The sequence below is a fragment of the Stenella coeruleoalba genome (genome assembly GCF_951394435.1).
Source record: "Stenella coeruleoalba genome assembly, chromosome: 1".
Taxonomy (NCBI): domain Eukaryota; kingdom Metazoa; phylum Chordata; class Mammalia; order Artiodactyla; family Delphinidae; genus Stenella; species Stenella coeruleoalba.
In genome coordinates, this window is record NC_137169.1 from 35,223,360 (window position 1) to 35,243,519 (window position 20,160).

General features: G+C 50.5%; 3 protein-coding genes across 7 annotated transcripts in view; 2 read left to right on the top strand and 1 right to left on the bottom strand.

The window, feature by feature from the left end:
• SZT2 (SZT2 subunit of KICSTOR complex) overlaps positions 1–7,282 on the top strand; it is a 50,450-nt gene extending 43,168 nt beyond the window's left edge. For 2 of the 4 annotated variants that reach the window (XM_079917491.1, XM_079917492.1), the window contains exons 63-72: positions 918–1,008; positions 1,248–1,328; positions 1,411–1,485; positions 3,753–3,966; positions 4,384–4,537; positions 4,676–4,798; positions 4,906–5,311; positions 5,444–5,560; positions 6,888–6,956; positions 7,112–7,282. In XM_079917491.1, the coding sequence (XP_079773617.1) occupies positions 918–1,008; positions 1,248–1,328; positions 1,411–1,485; positions 3,753–3,966; positions 4,384–4,537; positions 4,676–4,798; positions 4,906–5,311; positions 5,444–5,560; positions 6,888–6,956; positions 7,112–7,255 (1,474 nt within the window). In that variant the 3' untranslated portion in view covers positions 7,256–7,282. Of the gene's footprint in view, positions 1–917; positions 1,009–1,247; positions 1,329–1,410; positions 1,486–3,752; positions 3,967–4,353; positions 4,538–4,675; positions 4,799–4,905; positions 5,312–5,443; positions 5,561–6,887; positions 6,957–7,111 lie in introns of those variants that run through there. The other 2 variants (XM_079917490.1, XR_013827678.1) reach the window with 2 other exon arrangements.
• A 734-nt stretch (positions 7,283–8,016) lies between these two features.
• HYI (hydroxypyruvate isomerase (putative)) lies at positions 8,017–10,535 on the bottom strand. Of its 2 annotated transcripts, XM_079917523.1 has the most exons (8): positions 10,318–10,535; positions 10,129–10,240; positions 9,093–9,207; positions 8,812–8,890; positions 8,675–8,724; positions 8,495–8,564; positions 8,261–8,395; positions 8,017–8,141 (listed from the first exon to the last, which is right to left on the bottom strand). In XM_079917523.1, exons 1-8 carry the CDS (start codon positions 10,514–10,516, stop codon positions 8,068–8,070), a joined length of 834 nt encoding a protein of 277 aa, XP_079773649.1. In that variant the 5' UTR covers positions 10,517–10,535; the 3' UTR covers positions 8,017–8,067. The 2 variants fall into 2 exon arrangements, with proteins under 2 accessions (XP_079773649.1, XP_079773648.1); XM_079917522.1 differs by having other exon boundaries at positions 8,261–8,564.
• Positions 10,536–11,067: 532 nt separating this feature from the next.
• PTPRF (protein tyrosine phosphatase receptor type F) overlaps positions 11,068–20,160 on the top strand; it is a 184,639-nt gene continuing 175,546 nt past the window's right edge. The window contains exon 1 of the mRNA XM_079920119.1: positions 11,068–12,243. The gene's annotated coding sequence lies outside the window, so the exon portion shown is untranslated. The remainder of the gene's footprint in view (positions 12,244–20,160) is intronic.

The following is a 20,160-nucleotide window of genomic DNA, read 5'->3' on the forward strand; positions in this document are numbered from 1 at the left end:
TCAGTGACAGACCCCAGGAGGAGCTCTCTGCTCATTGCCCTCCACAGCCAGTTCCCAGCTGTAGGGATTTCTCTGGAGTTCGCATCCTTCCCATTCAGTTATGTTCTTCCCAGAAATCAGAATTCCCTTTTAAAACCAAAGATACTAGGATTAAAAATATGTTTCTAGAGGAGAATTTAAAGTCAGGCCTTCCTTCCTCTCCAGTCTCTAACCATCACCAATCACTAGTTAGGTCTGGTCCCTATTTCCTTGAGGATTAAGTGGGACATTTCTTGCCAGAGGCTTTGAACCCCCAGCAGGAGTTCCAGTGGTTTATAGCTCCTGAGTATGGGTGCGTCCCATTGGCCCTTTCTACTTTGTCCTCATTCACAGTATTTCTCTTTTCCCTTTGCCTCTGAGTTGAGAAATGAAGAACAGCAGGCCTGTGGAACACTGAAAATGCCCTTCCCGGGTCAAAAGAGAACGCCTTTTCCCTCCCAGGGGAACGTCCCTAACCAGGGCATCAAGCATCTGCTTGCGCTTTCCCCATGAAATCTTAGACAGACATCACACTCTCCCCTCCCTTGCTGTCCACAGTAAGCAGGTATCCATCTGCTCATAGGTGTCTCCCCCCAATCACAGCAGCCTCTGCGGCTCTACCCTCACCCTCTCACTGGAAGAGAGGGGCCTGGTCTCCGCCTCCCCCTTAGAGCAGCAGCTGCTGTGGAGAGAGCCCCGCCCCACTATCGAGCCCTGGACTCCTGGCCTAGCCTTGCCACTTACCCACCGTGGGACCCCAGGCAGGTTCTTCCCTTCTCTGGGCCTGTCTCCTCTCCTGCAGAACGATTCCACGTGAAATGGGTTCTGGGTCTGATAGCCGTAACCCTTCACCCCACTGGCCTGCCTCACCCCCTTGTGCCTCTCTTCCTTTTCTGCAGCACCAGCCGGCTGCGGGCCATGGCTATCCTTGGAACAGAAGGTCGGGGCTCCTTCTCCTGCCCGAAAGCCAAGACTGAAGGGAGCCCCAAGGTAACACGTCGTCGTGTTCCTTCCCCAAGAGTGAAATCAGTGATGCCTCAGACACCAGCATCACTGAGCCTGAATTATTTGCCCAAGGCCTAAAGCGGGGGGCTCTGGGTGATGACTGAGGTCATTGATCCCAGCCTGACACCATTAAAGTCACTGACCCAGGGGACTTTTTCCCCAATGGTCCGAGGCTGGTGAGCCCCCTGCCCTTGCCCCTGAACCCGTCTTTTTCCTTTCTGCAGAGCACTGGCTCTCCCGTCACCACGTACCACCTGCAGCGGGCACTGCCCGGGGGCATCATCCTCATGGAGCTGGCCTTCCAGGTGAGCAGAAGGAGCTCTACATGGGGAGAGCCAGGCCCACCTGTCTCTCGCCCTCCTGACCTCATCTTCGTCCTCTCTCCAGGGCTGTTACTTCTGTGTCAAACAGTTTGCCCTGGAATGTTCCCGAATCCCCATGGGGCAAGCTGTCAACTCCCAGGTATGTGGTGGAGACGGAGGGCCGTGAGGTCTCAGACGTAGTCAGTGCAGCCCCAGTGACCGTCTGGTGCTGCAGGCGTCTGGGCCATTCCAGTGCTCTGCCTGCCTCAGGCACCAGTCTTACTCTGTGGTGGTGCAGGCCTGTATTCAGCCATGGCACTGGGGGCAGAAGGCAGTGCAGCACAGTGGCTGGTCCGGCCCTGTGGTCATTCTGGCACTGACCATACATGGGTAGACAGTGAGGACATTTGAGCAGAGCGGGTAATCTGACACATGGGTGGGTCAGCGCCATGGGCAGTCCTGGCCTCGTCTAGGGCTGGGGACAACCTGGCTCTGTCCATATAGTCACTAACACTTAGAATGTGGACTAGAGTCCACACCCACACAGCACAGCCCCCCACACTCAGTTGTTATTTCTGTCCCTGTCTGACGGCCTGAAGGCAGGGCTTCTGCACCCCATGAGGTTCTGAGCACTCAAGAGGGCTCAGCAAGAATGAGTCGCGACTGAGTGTGGTCAGAGACCCGAAGCCCTCCAGCCTTGAGTGAGTTCGGCCCCTTCGTTGTTTGGCTTCTGCCTTCCTTGTGCCTCGAGTTGAGTTTCTGAGAGATCAGGGTCTGACTGGGTGCAGTCCGTCGCCCTGCAGTACAGATGGCACAAACTCTTCCCGTATCTGGACAGCTCAGATCCAGCCCACAGGTGGTTGCCTTTGACTTGGGTGTGGATGCCTGGTCTAGTCATCACAGGATAGTGAGATCCAGGAAAGCTTGGTGACTTTAGTGCAGGAACCTACCTGGGCCAGGGCACAGAAGGAGATTGGACAGGCAGGTACTCTTTCACACTTTGCTGTAGTATGGGCGGGAAGGACCCACCCCATCATTCTCTTGAGCTTCCTGAAGTCCTGGCTGCCCTGCCCCCTGATCTCCATCCAGTTTGGCTCTCTCTGCACCCACATATCTAATCTCTAACCTTACTTAGATTTCTAAGTTGCTTTATTATAGCTATTATTTATTTATTAACTGCTTAGTATACATGCTAAGGGAAGAGGAGAATTTTACTCTTACTGTACAGATAAGGAAACTGAGGTTCACGGAGGTTAAGTGATGTGCCCCAGGGCACACAGCTAGTTGCTGGCAGTAGTAGGGTTGCAAGCTGGGTCTCTGACTCTGAGGCGTATCCTTGGTTACTGCAGTTTATCACGCAGCTCTAAATTTATGAGGACCTTTCCTTTCTCTCCATGGTAGATGAGGAAACTGAAGCAGAGAGGTTGTGACTTACCCAAGGTCACGCAGCTACTCTGACTCCTAGGCAACTGCTGCTTCTACAGTCACTGATTTCCTTTCCTGTTCATTTTTATGCCCTGTGCCCCCAAGGCCACGGTCAGGTAGATTCTGCCATTCTAGCATCACCTATCCAACTGTTAACACACTCCCAGTAATGCTGATGTACACCAAGAGAAGCACCAGCTCTGTGTCTCTGCCCTCCTTTCTTCCTCCATCAGTGGTTCGTTCGTTCATTCATTCATTCACAGATGAATTAGAGGAGGCCAGCCCTGGACTAGCCTTGGCAGGATGTCCCAGATGAGGCTTTACAAATGAGTGGGAGTTAGCCAGCTTTGGGGACCAGGGGGAGCAGCATTCAGGCAAAGAGAATGGCAGGTACAAGAGGGTAGAGAAAATATGTGGTATGCTTCGCAAGAGCAAGTAATTTGATGAGAAGATAAAGCCGGAGGGATGGGAAGCGACCAGGAAAACCTTTCTAATAGTGAGTAATTACACACCTGGCCTACCCTGACCACCCTGTTTAAAACCACACCTGCTTTATTCACTGCTTGATTTTCCATAACCATCTACTAACGTGCTATTTACTCACTTACTCTGCCTAATGTTTATTGTCTTATCTCCCCACTACTAGACTGTAAGCTCCTTGAGGGTAGGGGTTTGTATCCCCAGCAACTAGAACAGTACCAGGTAGGCACGTGGGAGGCACTCGACAAGTATTTGTTACATGAGTGAATCTGTGCCAGACTTGAGTGGAGACTGGGATACAGAGTAAAAAAGGTTCATGTCTCAAAACGGTCAGTTCATGTAAACAGAGTTACAACACTGTATAATGTAATGAGGAGGGCTTCTCACAGAAGCGTTTCTGGCAGAGGGGCCCACGGCGACGGGGTGGATCTTGAGCTGCGGTTTCCCAGGCAAGAGGAGGGAAGTGAGATGGGCGGGCAGCCTGCCACTGTTTCCTGACCAGGTCCCCCCCCTGCTACCCAGCTGTCCATGCTGTTCACGGAGGAGTGTGACAAGGTGCGGGACCTGATGCATGTGCACTCGTTTAGCTACGACTTCCACCTGCGCCTCGTGCACCAGCACGTGCTGGGCGCCCACCTGGTGCTGCGGCATGGCTACCACCTCACCACCTTCCTGCGACACTTCCTGGCCCACCACCCTGATGGGCCCCACTTCGGCCGCAATCACATTTACCAAGGTCGGTGCCCAGGGGCAAGCCAGTGAACCCAAAAAAGAACAGGCCACGTCTCAAGCCAGGGCCAGGGGGACCACTTCCGGGGACCAGACCTTGTCTCTGCCTCTCCTGTCCTATATGGTCAAGTCGCCTCATGTCACCTGGACCCTGTCCCCATGTCTCTGTCTTAAGTTCTTCCCAGTCTGTTTTCATAGCAAGTTTGGTTTAATTTCCATAGCAAGCAAAGTTTAGATCTTGTGTCGTGTGTACCCTGCCCCCTGTGTGTCCTGAGCCACTTCTGTCCCATCCCATGTCCCTCAGGAGGTCCCCAGAAAGAATCGGCCTGCCTGCCCATCAGAGCCTCAGGGATTCCCATCCTCCGGCCCCACCAGATCACTGTGTCTGTCCCAGGCTCAGTGTCTCCTGTAACTCGTCCCTCAGGGACCCTGGAGCTCCCCACTCCACTCATTGCTGCCCACCAGCTGTACAACTATGTGGCCGACCATGCCAGCTCCTACCACATGAAGCCACTGCGGATGGCCCGGCCAGGAGGCCCGGAACATAACGAGTACGCCCTGGTGTCGGCGTGGCACAGGTAAGGCGAGAGGGGATGCCTGGAGCCGGAGTTGGGGCCATCCTTGCAGTGGGGGACCCGCGTTTTCTTGGGCAGAAGGGGTGGGGTTGGCTTCATCAGAACCTCGGGCTTGACGTCTCCCCAACCCCCACCGCACAGCTCTGGCTCCTACCTGGACTCTGAGGGACTTCGTCACCAGGACGACTTCGACGTGTCTCTGCTTGTTTGTCACTGTGCCGCACCCTTTGAGGAGCAAGGAGAGGCCGAGCGGCACGTTCTGCGGTCAGCAGATCCCCTGCCTTGAACTTGCCCATTGCCCAGCCGCTCCCTGCTCTTGCCCTGTGTCTCTCCTGCTGTGACCGTCACACTCCTGCCCCTCCCCACCCTAGGCTGCAGTTCTTCGTGGTGCTCACCAGCCAACGAGAGCTCTTCCCCAGACTCACTGCTGACCTGCGCCGGTTCCGGAAGCCGCCCAGACTGCCCCCTGAGCCAGAGGCTCCTGGGAGCTCAGCCGGTAGCCCTGGGGAGGCCTCAGGGGATGGTCTGGCCCCTGGACCGGCTCCCCTCTTCCCCCCACTGGCTGCAGAGGTGGGTGTGGCACGGGCACGGCTGGCTCAGCTGGTAAGGCTGGCTGGAGGGCACTGCCGTCGGGACACCCTTTGGAAGCGCCTCTTCTTGCTGGAACCACCAGGACCTGATCGGCTGCGACTAGGGGGGCGCCTGGCCCTGGCCGAGCTGGAGGAGCTCCTAGAAGCAGTCCATGCCAAATCCATTGGGGACATCGACCCCCAGCTGGTAAGCAGCTGTGGGTTCCAGAAGGGGCTGGGATGGACGCTAGGAATTCCACTGGCAGCCAGGGTAGAGGTTGCAAGGGTCTCAGAGGTGGTTCTGGGAACAGCAGATCCATGCCTGTGGACCTTCCCCTAGGACTGCTTCCTGTCTATGACGGTCTCCTGGTACCAGAGCCTGATCAAGGTTCTCCTAAGCCGCTTTCCCCAGAGCTGTCGCCATTTCCAGAGCCCAGACTTGGGAACTCAGTACCTGGTAAGTCTCTTTGACCTTCCTCTGAACGGGGAGACACAGCAGAAATCCTCATCAGAGAGATGACAGGGTCTCCCTCGAAGAACCCCAGTCTGACTAAACAGGGAGGCTGAGATGGAGTGACCACACCGGTAGATGGATGTAAAACCCTTCAAGCACCAAAGCCACAGCATGTGATTCACTGAGAATAACCTAGAGCTGTGCCCTCAGGGCTCACAAAAAGCACAGACGTTGGCTAGCAATCCTGGGGCCAAGCTCTGGAACCTTGTGAGTGGTTGCTCTTGGAGGTTCCAGTCCCAGAAAGGACCTCCTGGGCTTTCAGGCCTTTTTACCAAAGTGTGGTCCTCACACCAGCAGCGTCAGCACCACCTGGGAGCTGACCGAAGTGCAGACTCTCAGACCCCACCCCAGACCTGCTGGCTCAGAACCTGCCTTTCAGCCAGATCCGCAGGTGATTGGTACGCACAGTAGAGGTTGACAGGTTGCTGGGAAGGACAGGTAGAGAGAGCTACGGCAGTGGGCACAAGCCTGGGGATTGAGAGCCTAAAGGATGGCCCCAACGAGAGCAGCGATCAGGAGAGGAGACATTCAAGAGAAGATTTCAAAAGAAAAGGTGCTTGGTCTGTGGTAAGGGGTCCTGCGACATAGTGCTTGTGGGGAAGACTAGTTTCAAGGTGTGACAGAGCATCACCCAGAGAAGCCGAGGTTAGTTAGGGTAAGGCTGCGGTGGTGCAGGTGGGTGTGAGCAGCTGGGGATGCTTCTGTGGGTGGCGGGAACGCCGAAGCAGGAGTGGGTTTGGGGGAAGGGTGAAGAATTGAATCTGAGGCCCAGGAGGACCTTCGAGGACCACAGTCTAGAAGGTATATGGGCATCGGGGATTGGAGCTCAGGAGAGAGATCTAGGCAGCATTTATACAAACAGGTGGTGACTGAAGCTGGGCATAGAAGAAACTGCCCAGGGAGAGATCACAAAGCTGAGCGCCAGGGACAGGCATCAGGGAGGCCAGAGACACGAAACCCAGGAGGAAAGGAGGGCTCACGTCAAGGGGAGAGAACCCTCCTTTGCTGATGGGCTTCAGTGTGTGAGCTTATGCAGGGCCTTCCAGTCAAGTACCACTCGCTCATCCTGGTGAGGCTGGACAGGGTAACCGGGGGCCAGTGAGGACGAGGACTGAGGTTGGGCTTGAAGGAGGTCCTGGGTGACCGTACAGTGTAGGTGGGGTCAGGTGTGGTGATGGAAGCGGGCCTTCCTCAGACTGGTCCCACTTTCAGGATGCCTTCATGGAGGGTCTGTGCCTCACTCCGCATCTCATTTTGTCTTTTGCTGCAGGTTGTGCTGAATCAGAAGTTCACTGACTGTTTCGTGCTAGTGTTTCTGGATTCCCACTTGGGAAAGACGGTGAGAACGGGAGGGGGCGGTGAGGGGCTTTGTGTCAGCCTAGTAGGAGGCTGTACCCCAAATGCTCCGTCCCAGAGCCTGCTGAGGCTGGGGAGCCCTGCTCCCTGGGCTCAGCCTGCCCTCCTCTCACCACCCCCGCCCCGTGTTCCCCACAGTCTCTGACAGTGGTTTTCCGAGAGCCCTTCCCGGTACAGCCCCAGGACAGCGAGAGCCCCCCTGCCCAGCTGGTCTCTACTTACCACCACCTGGAGTCCGTCATCAACACAGCCTGCTTCACCCTCTGGACCCGCCTCCTCTGACGGGTGGACCACTGAATGTCCTCGAATTATGGCTCTGTAGGATTGCCCACTTGCAGCAGGACTGACCAGCCCTCTGGGCACCCGGGCAAGACTGGACACTGGGGGATGCCAGTCGTTGTGTGAATGTGTCTTGGGGACCTGGTAGCAGGAGCTGCCCTCCCTAAACACTCACTGCCACTGACCAGCCCAGGGATCCAGAAGGTCCGGTCACCTCCCTGAGGTGCCCATGCCATCTCAGGTCCCTGGGCCCTTCCAGAAGGAGACTGCTCCTCCCTGCTCACTTGGTGGAGCCTGGGAATTCTTCACATCAGGTGGCACACAGACCCCTTAGAGTTCCTCTGCCTGAATCCTGCCTCCGAGTCTTGGCTTGCGGTCAGCCACCCGCCTCCCCCACCCCCATCTTGAGCCCTGTGGTCTTCACTTCCCACGGGGACATCATTGCTGGACAATTGCCACTAAGACACCTGGGTTCCAATCCCAGCTCTGCCTTTGAAGCATCTGTGACCACGGGTGAGTCCCTTTGCTCTCGGACCCTTGGTTTCTCATCTGTACGTGAGGTGGTGAGCTCGAAAGCTCTCCCATCTCCACAGCAACACTGGCACAGACTGGAGGACTTGAACGTGAGCTGTATGTCCCTTCTCTGCAGGAAGGAAGTGACCCAAAGAAACTGAAACGTTAGGCACTGTGTGTCCCTCCCCCGCCCCCTCCAATAACATACACACATGGAAACCTTCAGCAGATTGTCTTTAATTCAGAGGAGACTCGGGATGTGCAGCTCCCATCCCAGAGGTGTGTGGCTGGAGCGCAGGACCTCACTGGCCAGCCTGTGGGCGGCCCCGCTTATCCCAGTACGAACGTAGCCAACTCAAGCCCTCTACCGTGTCTCCTGAGGGGAGAGGGACCCGAGGCATCTCAACCCACGAGGAGGAAAACAGCCCCTGCCCGACACCTGTCCCTCCAGAGCCCCCTCCCCAGGGCCAGGCCTGGAGCTCTGCCCACCCTCACCTCGAGGCTGGTACTCGCAGCCCACAAAGCCTTTGTAGCCTTCATCTTCCAGCAGTTGGAACAGATAGGGGAAGTTCAGCTCTCCAGGGCTGCCGGGTTCCCCTCGGCCTGGGACCTGTGCCACCTGCACGTGCCCTGGGAGCAGATGTGGGCAGATGTGGGGGGGTAGAAAGAGTGGGAGGACAGAGGAAGCAGCATGGCAGACTAGGAAGGAGCCAAGAAAGGGGCCCTCACCAACGAGGGGCAGGAACTTCCGGATGTTCCCTGTCAGGTTCCCGTCCATGATCTGCCAGTGGAATATGTCCTGGGGCAGAGATTCCGAGTCACAGACCCTGCAGGCCACACCATTCTGCCTGGATTTGGAGAACACAGGCCCATGGGCCCTCTGAGAAGCACTCCCTCTCTCCCACTTACCATCTGTAACTGGAGGTTGGGTCTTCCAACTTTCTCTAAGATGGCTGCCGCTGGGAGAGAAACCGGGGAGGAGGCCATGAGACTCAAGGAGGGCGCCAAGAATCAAGGGACAGGAGGAGACAGGGCTGGGGTCCTACCCTGCTGGGGCGTATCCAGGAAGTACCGGGGGTCCGTGATGCGGGTGTTGATGGGCTCCAGCAGCCCCACAAGGTTCTCCTGGCACCAGGCAGGATCCGTGAGTAGAGCTCTCCCTGAGGTTTGTACCCCCTCAATCACCGATCAAGCCCACCACCAATCCCTCCGGCCTGGACCGGGGCCCAGCCTCTGTGCCTCACTGCTCTCCCCACTGTGCATCCCCTCCACACACACACACACATTCATGAAGCATGTGTGTCTGTATGTGTTTTCACCGTCTCACCTGAGCCAGAACCCCAGCCGCGTGCCTCAGGTTCTCCAGAAAAACTGTGTCCATTTCACCCCTGACTGCTGCTCGATCAGCCCCCTGGGGCACTCGGCCAGCCATCAGGTGAATCCTGTGGGGAAAATGGGCCTGGACGGGGCTGTGGAGTCCATCCTCGAAGCGCGAGCTTTCACTCCGTTGCTCCCTGGGTGCACCTCTTCCAGCTGCTCTCCGATCATGCCGGATTCCCATCTCCCCAGGTCTCTCACTTAGCCCCTCCTGTACTTCCAAATTCTCCTTTTCCGTGCCCCTTCTCCTCATGCCTACAAACATGATTCTCACCTTTAAAAAATTAGTTTGACCCTTACCCTTCTCAGGAATTCCACGCTGCTTGTCACTCCTCCTTGCATCTGTTTCTTAGCTTCCCATCTGTTTTCTGCACACACACTCCTCCACCCCCTTAATAACCCCTTGTTGCCAGTTCCTTCTCAGCCTGGTTGCTCTGTGCAGGATTTGACATTTATGAGATCAGCCCCACTTTGAGTCCCCCTCACTTCACCACCTGATCCTTTTCAGCCACCTCCAAAGCAGACAGGTTACATTTCCAGCCTCGTAAACTCTGCAGAGCACACCAAGCCCCTCTTGCCTTTGGCCCCTGCATCCTTGACGGGAATGCTCCTTACCTCAAGCAAGTGCCCACTAGAGACCCACTACCTGTAAGAAGCTTTCTCTGATCCCAGAGTTACTGCCTACCTGCTCCCACAGCCTCCTTGAACTGACCTGTCCTCAAACGGATCACTCCGTTTGTTTACTGTGCTATCTATCTCCCAGGTCAGACTAAGCTCCCAGCACGGGATCCCAGCATGAGTTGAGCAAGAAAGAGTTGCAAACTGAGAGTGACACACAACAGATTAAATACAGGAGGCAATTTACAAGGGACCCGGACGGAAGGGGCGAAGAAGGGCCAGTGCGCTCGGACCTCTGAGCCTCTCAAGCCCCGGCGGCCTGTTTTCTCGTGGGTCATGGGGGCGGGGGATTGGAGAGAGGAGGATACCTGGGACAGCCCAGAGCCTTGGCGTACAGCACAGCCTGCTCCAGCCCATCTCGGAAGGCCGCCTGCCTCCCGGGAACGGCCCCCAGCCCCATCTCCCCTTTCTCTCGGTCTCCTGCGGAGAGAATGGGCCTCAGTTCCCGGCTCGCTCTCCCGGCTCGCCCCGCCCAGGCCCGGGCCCCCACGGCGCACCCGGGGGCGTGTTGATCAGCACGAGCTGTAGCCCCACTTCCTGCGCCGTGCGCGCCAGCGCCTCCGGCGGCTCCCCGTACGGCCAGCCGATCTCGGCCGCCTCGAAACCCGAACTGCCCGCGGCCCGGAGCCGTGCGGGGAGGCTGGGGAGCTCGGGGAACAGCCACGACACGTTGGCCGAGAAGCGCAGCGGAGCCATGGCCGGCCGGGAGCGCGCACTTCCGCGCAGCTGGAAGGCAGCAGTCGCAGGCGGGGCCGGGGAGGGGAAGGGACTGAGGGCCCGAGCGGGGGGCGGGGCGGGCGCCGAGGCGGCGGAGGAGCCCGGCCCCGCCGGGCGGGGGCGCGCTGTCGCCGCGAACTAGGTGCCGGCTCTCTCCGGCTGGGAAAGCCGTGCGTCGTAAAAACCGCGGACTGGCCAGAAAAGTGCACTTTCCCTGACGGGAGAGGGCGGCGCGCGGAGGAGGTGCGGGCCCAATTAACGTGAAGGAGCGTGGACGCTAACAAACGCTTCGTGTTTTTCCTTCATTATAACCAGAGTACCTGTTCATTATGGAACATTTGAAAGTGTGTGCCGTACCACTCACCCGTTAACTTTCCCGTACAGAGCAAAAACTAAACACGTACAGTCTTTTCTTAGAAAACCCTGATCATAGTGTATATGCGATTTTATGGCATATTATTTCGTGAGCATTTCCCGTGAAAACCTTGAATTAGCTGCTCACTGTTCCGCACCTGGACATCCCAGAATCTGTTGATGGTCATTAGGGATTTCAACGTGTGTGTGCGCGTGCGCTATAAAAGCACTTTAATGCACTTCTTAGTCCCATCTCTGAATCGTTTTCTTAGGTTTCTTTTGTAGGAACAAAGTACGAAGTCCTTTATAAGGAAAACTGCCCCCACCCCTGGACTCTGCACTGAGCGGCTATGGGCGGGCTGTCCCCTCTCAGCCCCGGCTGATTGGACCACGGAAAGACATCTGATCCAAGGGCAGCCAATCCATAGAATAGCCCAAGACCCTTGATTTGTCCAATTTGGAAAGATAGTCTGACCAATCAGGCTCCCTCTTGGAGAGTTCAAACAAGGAAATACTGAGAGCCAAGTGGGAGGTGGGTTTGCCGGAAGATGACTGTGGCTGTAGAAACTAAATAAGCAGGAGTCAGGTGGTAAAGAAAAGCTAGAGCAGAGGGGGTGGGAAACTGAGCACTATGAATAGGGGTAGCACGTTGAGATGCCGCTGCTGCAGAGTTCTCAGGACTGGCCAAACCCACGGCAGCTCCCAGGTCTACGCTTCCCAAGGCCAGGATGTTTAGACTTTCCCGGGTTTCTGTGTCTGTAGCCTCTTAATGTTTCTTCAGATCATTCAGATGAATTTATCAATATTTCAGCCACACGAAACCAACTGAATGGGCAGATTCCAAGTTGGGTGAAAAAATAGGAGCATGCTTAAGTTCTTGACGACTGTGCTAAATGGCTTTTCAAAAATATTGTCAGTTTACACTTGGACAGTACATTCATAGACGTCATCTTGATCTGCTTCCTGTACTAGCTTTGACAAAAAGCAGCTTGAAGTGCAACACCAGGAGCACCCAGCGTCCACTGTCTTCCTGTCACTGCTCTCTGGCATCCCAAGTCAGGCTCACCCAGGCACCTGGGGTCCAGGCTCAGCTCAGAGTGAATGCAAGTGCCTGGCAGGTACTGTTTCTTCAGCTCTGCCTCCAAGCACGGATTGCCACCAGCTATGACCGATCACCTGATTTCTTGCCCCCCTGCAGTTGGCAGTATACTTGGAAATCAGACTCCTCCTGGAACGTGTTTCTTGGGTACTGTCCAATCAGGATGTGACCTCACTAAGTTTAACAATCCCAACTTCAATCCCAACTTCAGCGTGTTTATGATCATTGTTGGCAATACAGAATAACATCTAAGGTAAGTAATTCCTTATTAACACTTCACTGTAAATCTGAGTATGCAAATTCTATTTAAGACTTTCAAAGCACCACCATCTGCTGGGGTCTGTACCAGAAACAAAATTTGTCCAGCCTCCAATGGTTCCACTCCTTTTTCGCTTGTATTCCCTGTAGGGCAGCAGAGATGATGTATAATGTATAATTCCCTTACAACCACCTTTACATAATGTATCAAAATATATACAAGAGAGGTACAATGCCCATGACAATTATTTTCTTTAGCACCATTTGTCTGTATCTTAACCCACTTTGCAACAGAAGCATTACACGAAGTTATTACAAATCTTGATTCTTGGCATTTAACTTTTAAATCAAAGAACTTGTACAGGTATGATGATCAGTTAAGATAACAACAGCTTGTAAATAGTTACATGGATAATGGCTGACACCTGCACGTAGAGTTCAGATTCGCATTTGACCACTGGATTGCACTTGCCAATGTCTTAAAAAATATTACAACTAATATGTGAAATGCAAATCAAAACCTCAGTGAAATTTCATTTTATACTTTCCAGATTGGAGGAAAAAAAAAAAACACCTTAAAAGTCAGACAATAGCAAGTATTGGAAGGGATCTGGAACAACTGCAACATTTATTCACTGCTGATAGGAGTATAAATCACTACAACCACTTTGGAAAATAATATGGCATTATTTCTTAAAACTGAACATTCATATACCTTTGATCCAGCGGTTCCTTGCCCAGGTTTATCTCCTGGAGAACCTTGTGCACGAGTGTACCCGGAAATAATTCATTGATGTTCATAGCACCACTATTTATGTAGCAAAAATAAGGAATTAACTCAAATGTCCATTGATAAATGTATAGATGTGTTGTTGTATAGTCCTACAGTGTTGTTTATAAAAGTGAAGAAAAAGCTGGTGACTCAAATGGTAAAATTGAGTTTGCTCTTGGATTAGAGTAATATATGAAGAGCTTAGTGACGTTTGGGTCGAATTGAAAGCATCAGTATGAACACATCGAATGGATAAATCTCAGAAACATAATCGTAAGTGAAAGAAGCAAATCTTTCACTTACGATTGAAATATATACAAATATATACAAATATATTGAAATATATACAAATATATACAAATCACAGAGAAATCATATAAGTATGATTCCATTTACATGAAGTCAAAAGCAGGGGAAACCAAACAATATCTTGTGTAGGGCTACAAACATCTGTGGTAAAACTATGAAGAAGAGCAAGTGATAATGACCACAAAATTCAAGATGATAGTGACCTCTGGAGTGGGAGGGAAGGGAGTGGCATTGGAGACTTCAAGAGTAATGGCTGTCCCCTTTCTCTGGTGTGGTGTGATCACACATCTTTGTTTTATCACTACTCTTTATATCTTACATATATTTTATAAATATCATTTTGTATCTGTTTCATATTTAATAAGAACAAAATTTTAAAACTTTCTGTATGCATTATTACCACCTGTTAGCACATTTTCTATTAACATCCTCATTGTAGTATCATGAGAATCTCAAGGTTTTTCTACAGACTCAGCTTGTTTGTATTAGACTAGAATTACTACATTTTGGATTCAATGTGTCACTGCTCAAGCTAGTGGTCTTTGATTGTATTACCTGCTCAGAACCTGTGCTAGGCAGCCTGTGAAATGGTCCCCAGTGATCTCCACATTCTGGTCTCCATGCCCCCTCTGCTTGAATATGGGCTGGACCTCGAGATTCACTTCAAACAAATAGAATACAGCAAAGCTGGTCCAATGTCACCTCAGAGATTAGGTTACAAAAAGGCTTTGGCTTGTGTCTTGGGTGCCCTCTCTCACTCTTCCACTCACTTGCTCTGAGGAAAACCAGCTGCCGTATTGTGAGCTGCCTATGGAAAGAGCTATGTCAAGGGGCTGATGCAGCCTGTGAATGAGCTTGGAAGCAGGTCTGCTCCCACTGAGCCTTAAGATGACTGTGATCCTGACCAGCACCTTGACTGCAGCCTCATGACGGATAAGATTTGAGTCAGAGACATCCACCTAAGGCATGCCCAGATTTCTGGCCTACAGAAAGTCTTTGATAGTAAACATTTGTCATTTTAAGCCACTGAGTTGTGGGGTAATTTGTTAGCAGCAATAGATATCTAGTAGAGGTTCCCTTTCTTCTTCTGGGAACTGTTCCCTTGTTTGGGGGAATTATCACTTTCACCACTTCTTCATCTTAAGTGTGAATAGGTGCTGTCATCTTCTTATAAGATCCTCTCTTCCCAGCCACAGTGATTGGTCAGTGAGTGGGCACCTGACCGAAGCTGGACCAACCAGAGTACCTGTTATAGACATTGTAGGTTGCCTACCCCACGTCTGTTGCCTCTTTTCTCCTTCTTAATAGAACCATACCTCATGGGGACATTCAGGCAGAGAGAATAGAAATGATGTACAGAGAGACGTGGCAAGAAAAACCGAGAGAGGCGTTGTATTCGCTTGGAACATCTGTAAGGAAATCGATCAAGCTAGCCTTCCTGCTTCATCTTAATTCTTTCCAAAAAAGAGATGTCTCAGAACTAACTTGCTTTTCCCATCCCAAGACCAAACATTGTGCACATTTCAAAAAACACATGGTGCTTTTGGTAAGAAGCAATTTGAAGACCTGGACCCTGGGCACTTGGGCTATGTATTTATATCATTTCATGAATTTATGTCATTTCATATAGCTGGTAGTGGTGAACTGGATGACTGATAGCAACTGAGGGATCTCAGTGTCTCTGAGGGAATCTTTATCTTTCAAAATCATGAGTTTATGCTGATGATTTTTATTTCACCCGATCTTCATTAAGCTTTTTCCTACCTTGCTCTAATACAAGAGCATCTTCATTTCTATTTTAACTTTCTTATTTGAGCTCCCAGTCTTTTTATCACTTTTATACAGCATGTTCAAATCAGGCTCCATATATCATGTTATATATTTTCACATCCAACCATGTGTTCAGAATCTAGTGTCACTCTATTATTTGTTTGAACCATTGAGTCTGCATTTCTAAGGCTTCGGAATTTAAGTTTCCCCCTTTACTCAATTTACCAGTAATAGTCCATATCACACAGATTCATGATAGCTTGTAACTGTGTCAAAAAGGAAACTAAACCTTTGGTAAAGTTTTTCTTTCATAGGTTTCTACCGTATCCAAGTATGTCATAGGGGAATATCCGTGATACATCTATTATACATTAGGACTCGATAACTAAAATTTCAGCACATTTACACAGAATCATTTCAGACACACAGTACATTGAATAATAACATCATTATACAAAACAGCATTGAATCACTTTACAAAATTTGTGCTTGCATGAGCGATCATTATATTCTTGGAAGAATATAATAATATTTGCTGTTCCATGTTATACATCCTTATCTTTAAAAGGAGGCTCCTATAACTGGCCCTTATCTTTAGTTTCTATTCTATTACTGGGTGGCTGGATTGCATCCAGAAACTCTTCTTGTGCCGTTCCCCTACATATGCATGTTGTTAGGACCACATGAAGGCTCTTGGCCATATTATTTAATAGAGTGTTAGCTAATTACATTCCCATCCACATGCAATCTTTAAACTTAAATACAACCAGTGAATGTATGACTCAAAGAGTACAAGTGTGGATAGTCAGAAAGGTTTTTTTTTCATGTTTAGAATTTTGAAAAATCTCAATAACCCTAACTACAGAATCTTATTCTTCCCTTGTTTAATTTTTACACTCATGAATTCTACCCATGGTATTAGGTATATATTTTTTGCAACTTGTTTTTTTTTTCCACTTAGCATTATACATGGGAGGTCTTATAGGATGTCTTTCCTTTGTGGGGGGGAATATATATATATATATATATATATATATATATATATAAACTCAATCTATCTTACTGTTCTCCCTTTCTTTGGCCATTCTTTTAACTGCATTTTATTCCAGAATATGAAATTTTTTTTTTTTTTGCGGTACGCAGGCCTCTCACCGCTGTGGCCTCTCCCGTTGCGGAGCCCAGGCTCCGGACGCGCAGGCTCAGCAGCCACGGCTCACGGGCCTAGCCGCTCCGCGGCATGTGGGGTCTTCCAGGACTGGGGCACGAACCCGTGTTCCCTGCATCAGCAGGCAGACTCTCAACCACTGCGCCACCAGGAAAGCCCCAGAATATGAAAATTTTATCCTTCCCCTATTGATGGACAAAAAGATTGCTTCCAATTTATCAGTATTACAATATACATCCTTGTACATGCCTTTCTCTGTGTGGATACAAATATGAATATTTCTCCAGTATATATCTCTGAAAGTGGACTTGCTTGGCCAAAGGATATGCACGTTCAAAGTTCTAATTCACTGCCAAATTGCCCTTCAAAACGCTTTATCAGTTTACATTCGTACTGACAGCCTGTGAGCGCCTGTTTCCCTGCATCTTCATCAAGGCTGGATTCTTGCCAATCTGAAGCGGGGGAAAAAAACATTTAAAAAAATCGAATCGTTCATTATGACTGAAGTTGAACATCTTTCCAGATGTTTATTTGCCATTAGCATTCCCTCTTCTGTGAATTGCTTATCTGAAGACTTTGTCCATTCTTCAGTAGGATTCTTAATGTTTTAATTAAACAGTTTGTAGATGTTCTTTATAGAAATTCTGGATATTAAGTCTTTGGCTGTTTTTTGCTTACCTTTGACTTTATTTAAAGTATCATTTGCTGTACAGAGTGTTGGAGGAGTGCCACCTTTCTGCCAGGCTTCGCGTTCCCGTTTGGAAGGAGGTCTGTCCTCTATAGATGTCTCCGGGCGCCTGCCCCGCCTTCTCGGTCTTTCCCAGGGGAAGGAGAGTGACTCCTTTGTCAGAAAGGAGGCGCCAAACTGCTCAGCTCAGTCCCATCCTCCCTTCTCTCTGTAAAAAAGCACACTCCCTACCCTACCCACCTCTGCCATAAGTTTTACAGGAATAAACCCTCACAGGGCTGACCTCAGGGGTGAAATATTAGCAACCTGCTTGCCTAGCAGACCTAAGCCATATTGTCCAGTGTCAGTTGTAGTGGTAATAAAGGTAATATTTGTATCTCCATCTGCCGTACTCCCCTGCCTATCTCTTAATAGGTTCTTGTATCACTGAGTCCAAACAGAAAACAGATGGCACACTCAAATTAGGATAATTCAGAAGATTGAATAAAGGGACTATATGAAGGCGTGGGCAGGCGTAGGGGAGATACATGGGATAGTGCAGCAACCTAGGGCTGGGAACAGCAGAGCTGTTACTCCTCCTAAGCCTGAAAGGGTGAAGGGGATGGGGGCATGGGGACTGAAATCCGGGAGGAGAAAGTCGTGCAGAGATAACTGTCCTACGAGGAACCGAAGCCCTCAGTTGCAGGACACGGGCAACCTGAGGCAGCTGTAGGGAGGAAACCTGAGAAATAAATACCCTACCTGACTCTCCTGTCCCGTAATCTCCTGCTGGGCCTCCCCACTAGATAAACCAACCAGAGCCCAAGGACAAGGGAGCCCATTGATGGAGCCAACATCAGTCCCTCTGTTTGGGCAGAAAGCAAGGAGGAAAACAGAATGAGGGACAAACAGGAACTATCTGGCAGGGCTCTCCTCTTTCCTCCCTCAGTATGCCCTCTCATTCTTCATCTGGGTGAAAAATTCGCATCCCCATCAGCGGGATGCACAAAAGCCCACTGACTACCATTTTATCAAGAGGCGATCTCAATCCAGAAAAACCTCTCTGGAAACCTAAAGCTTTACTACTACTAGTGTTCTTCAAATAAGGAATCAGGTTAAAGTGAGGAGGTGTGGTAGGCAGAATCCGGAGATAGTCTCCCCAGATTCCCGCTCCCGGGTGTACACACCTGGAGTGTGTTTTCTCTGTTTTTCAATCAAATACTAGTCTAGATACTGCTATGAAGGGATTTTGCAGATGCAGTTAAGGTCCCAAATCATTTATGAAAGGGAGACTAAGCTGGGTGAGCCTGACCTAGTCAGGAGAGCCCTTAAAACGCCCAGGGCTCTTCCTGGTGAAAGAGATTTGAAGTTAATGCGTGAGAAGTTGTCCATTGGTGGCTTTGGAGATGGAGAAGGAATATGGGTGGCCTCTAGGAGCTGAGAGTAGCCCCTGGCTGACAGCCAGCAGGGATAAGGAAGCCTCAATCCTTTGGCCATGGGGAGCTGAATTCTGCCACAACGAAGTGAGCCTGAAAGAGGACCCTGAGCCCCAGATGGGAATGCAGCCCAACACCTTGATTTCAGCCTTTTGAAACTTTGAGCAGAGAACCCAGCCATACATGCTGCGCCTGGACTTTTTTTTTTTTTTTGGCCGCACCACGTGGCTTGCAGGGTCTCAGTTCCCCCACCAGTGATTGAACCTGGGCCATGGTAGTGAAAGCCCAGAATCCTAATCAGTAGGCCACCAGGGAACTCCCTGCTCCTGGACTTCTGCCCTACAGAGCTGTGAGCTAGTAAATGGGTGTTGTTTTAGGCTGCTGAATTTGTGATAATTCGTCAGATAGCAGTAGAAACCCATATGGGAGCAAACAGTAAAGAAACATAGACACAGCTGTTACGGTCTGCATTTTTGGAGCTGGTAATAGGTCCTAAATTGGTAATCACAGCTGTCTTCTTCCAGCACTCAAAGCAAGTTCCCTTTGCCCTTTCCAGCACCGCAGCTGGATGAGTTTCTTTACCTGGTGGAATGACACATGCCTTCATTGCTGTAGGATCCAAGTCTTTGGTGGTCTTGACAGTATTGGGTTGTCAGTTTCCACTGTCCAGAACTTTAGAGCAAGAGAAGAATTAGAGTTGCCCTAAACCAAGTCCTTCTCATCCCCACTGTGTAGCAGCAACACAACTTTCCCTGGTGATCAGGATGAGCCACGTCAGCCAAGCTAGAGAACCTCTCCTCTGACTGCTCAGTGGCATGTGGAGCCTAAAATGAACAGGGGAAATCTCAGCTTCTAGTTCACTGGAACCATGACCATGTTTCCTGGCGGAAGAATTTACTGCTGTAGACACTAGAAGCTTCAGATCCACCAAGCCTTTGGTTACAAGGATGGAAAACAAAAAAGTCTTCTAGTGAATGAGTAGGTGAAACAGTGAGAGGGACCACTCCCAGAGCCCTTTGTTCTCTGGCCACGAATCCTGCCATGGGGGAGATGGCACCGAAAACTGACCTCCGGTTTAGAACATAGACTGCTGGAAGGGTGTTTTCTTCCCTCTGGCACTGTAACCGAGTGCTTAGTAATCCACCTCCCGTTCTGTCTGGCTGTTTCATACTAGGTGATCAGCCACGTGATAATATCAGTGAATTTCATGGGCATGAGCCTGTTGCCACACTTGTTTTGTTTTTATTTTTTAATTTAATTTATTTTTATACAGCGCATTCTGATTAGCCATCCACTTTATACACTTTATACATGTCAGTCCCAATCTCCCAATTCATCACACCACCACCACCCCCCTCCACCGCTTTCCCCCGCTTGGTGTCCATACATGTGTCCTCTACATCTGTGTCTCTATTTCTGCCCTGCAAACCAGTTCATCTGTACCATTTTTCTAGGTTCCACATATATGCGTTAATATACGATATTTGTTTTTCGCTTTCTGGCTTACTTCACTCTGTATGACAGTCTCTACATCCATCCACATCTCTACAAATGACCCAGTTTTGTTCCATTTTATGGCTGAGTAATATTCCATTGTATATATGTACCACATCTTCTTTATCCATTCATCTGTTGCTGGGCATTTAGGTTGCTTCCATGACCTGGCTATTGTAAATAGTGCTGCAATGAACACTGGGGTGCATGTGTCTTTTTGAATTATAGTTCTCTCTGGGTATATGCCCAGTAGTGGGATTACTGGGTTGTATGGTAGTTCTATTTTTAGGTTTCAAGGA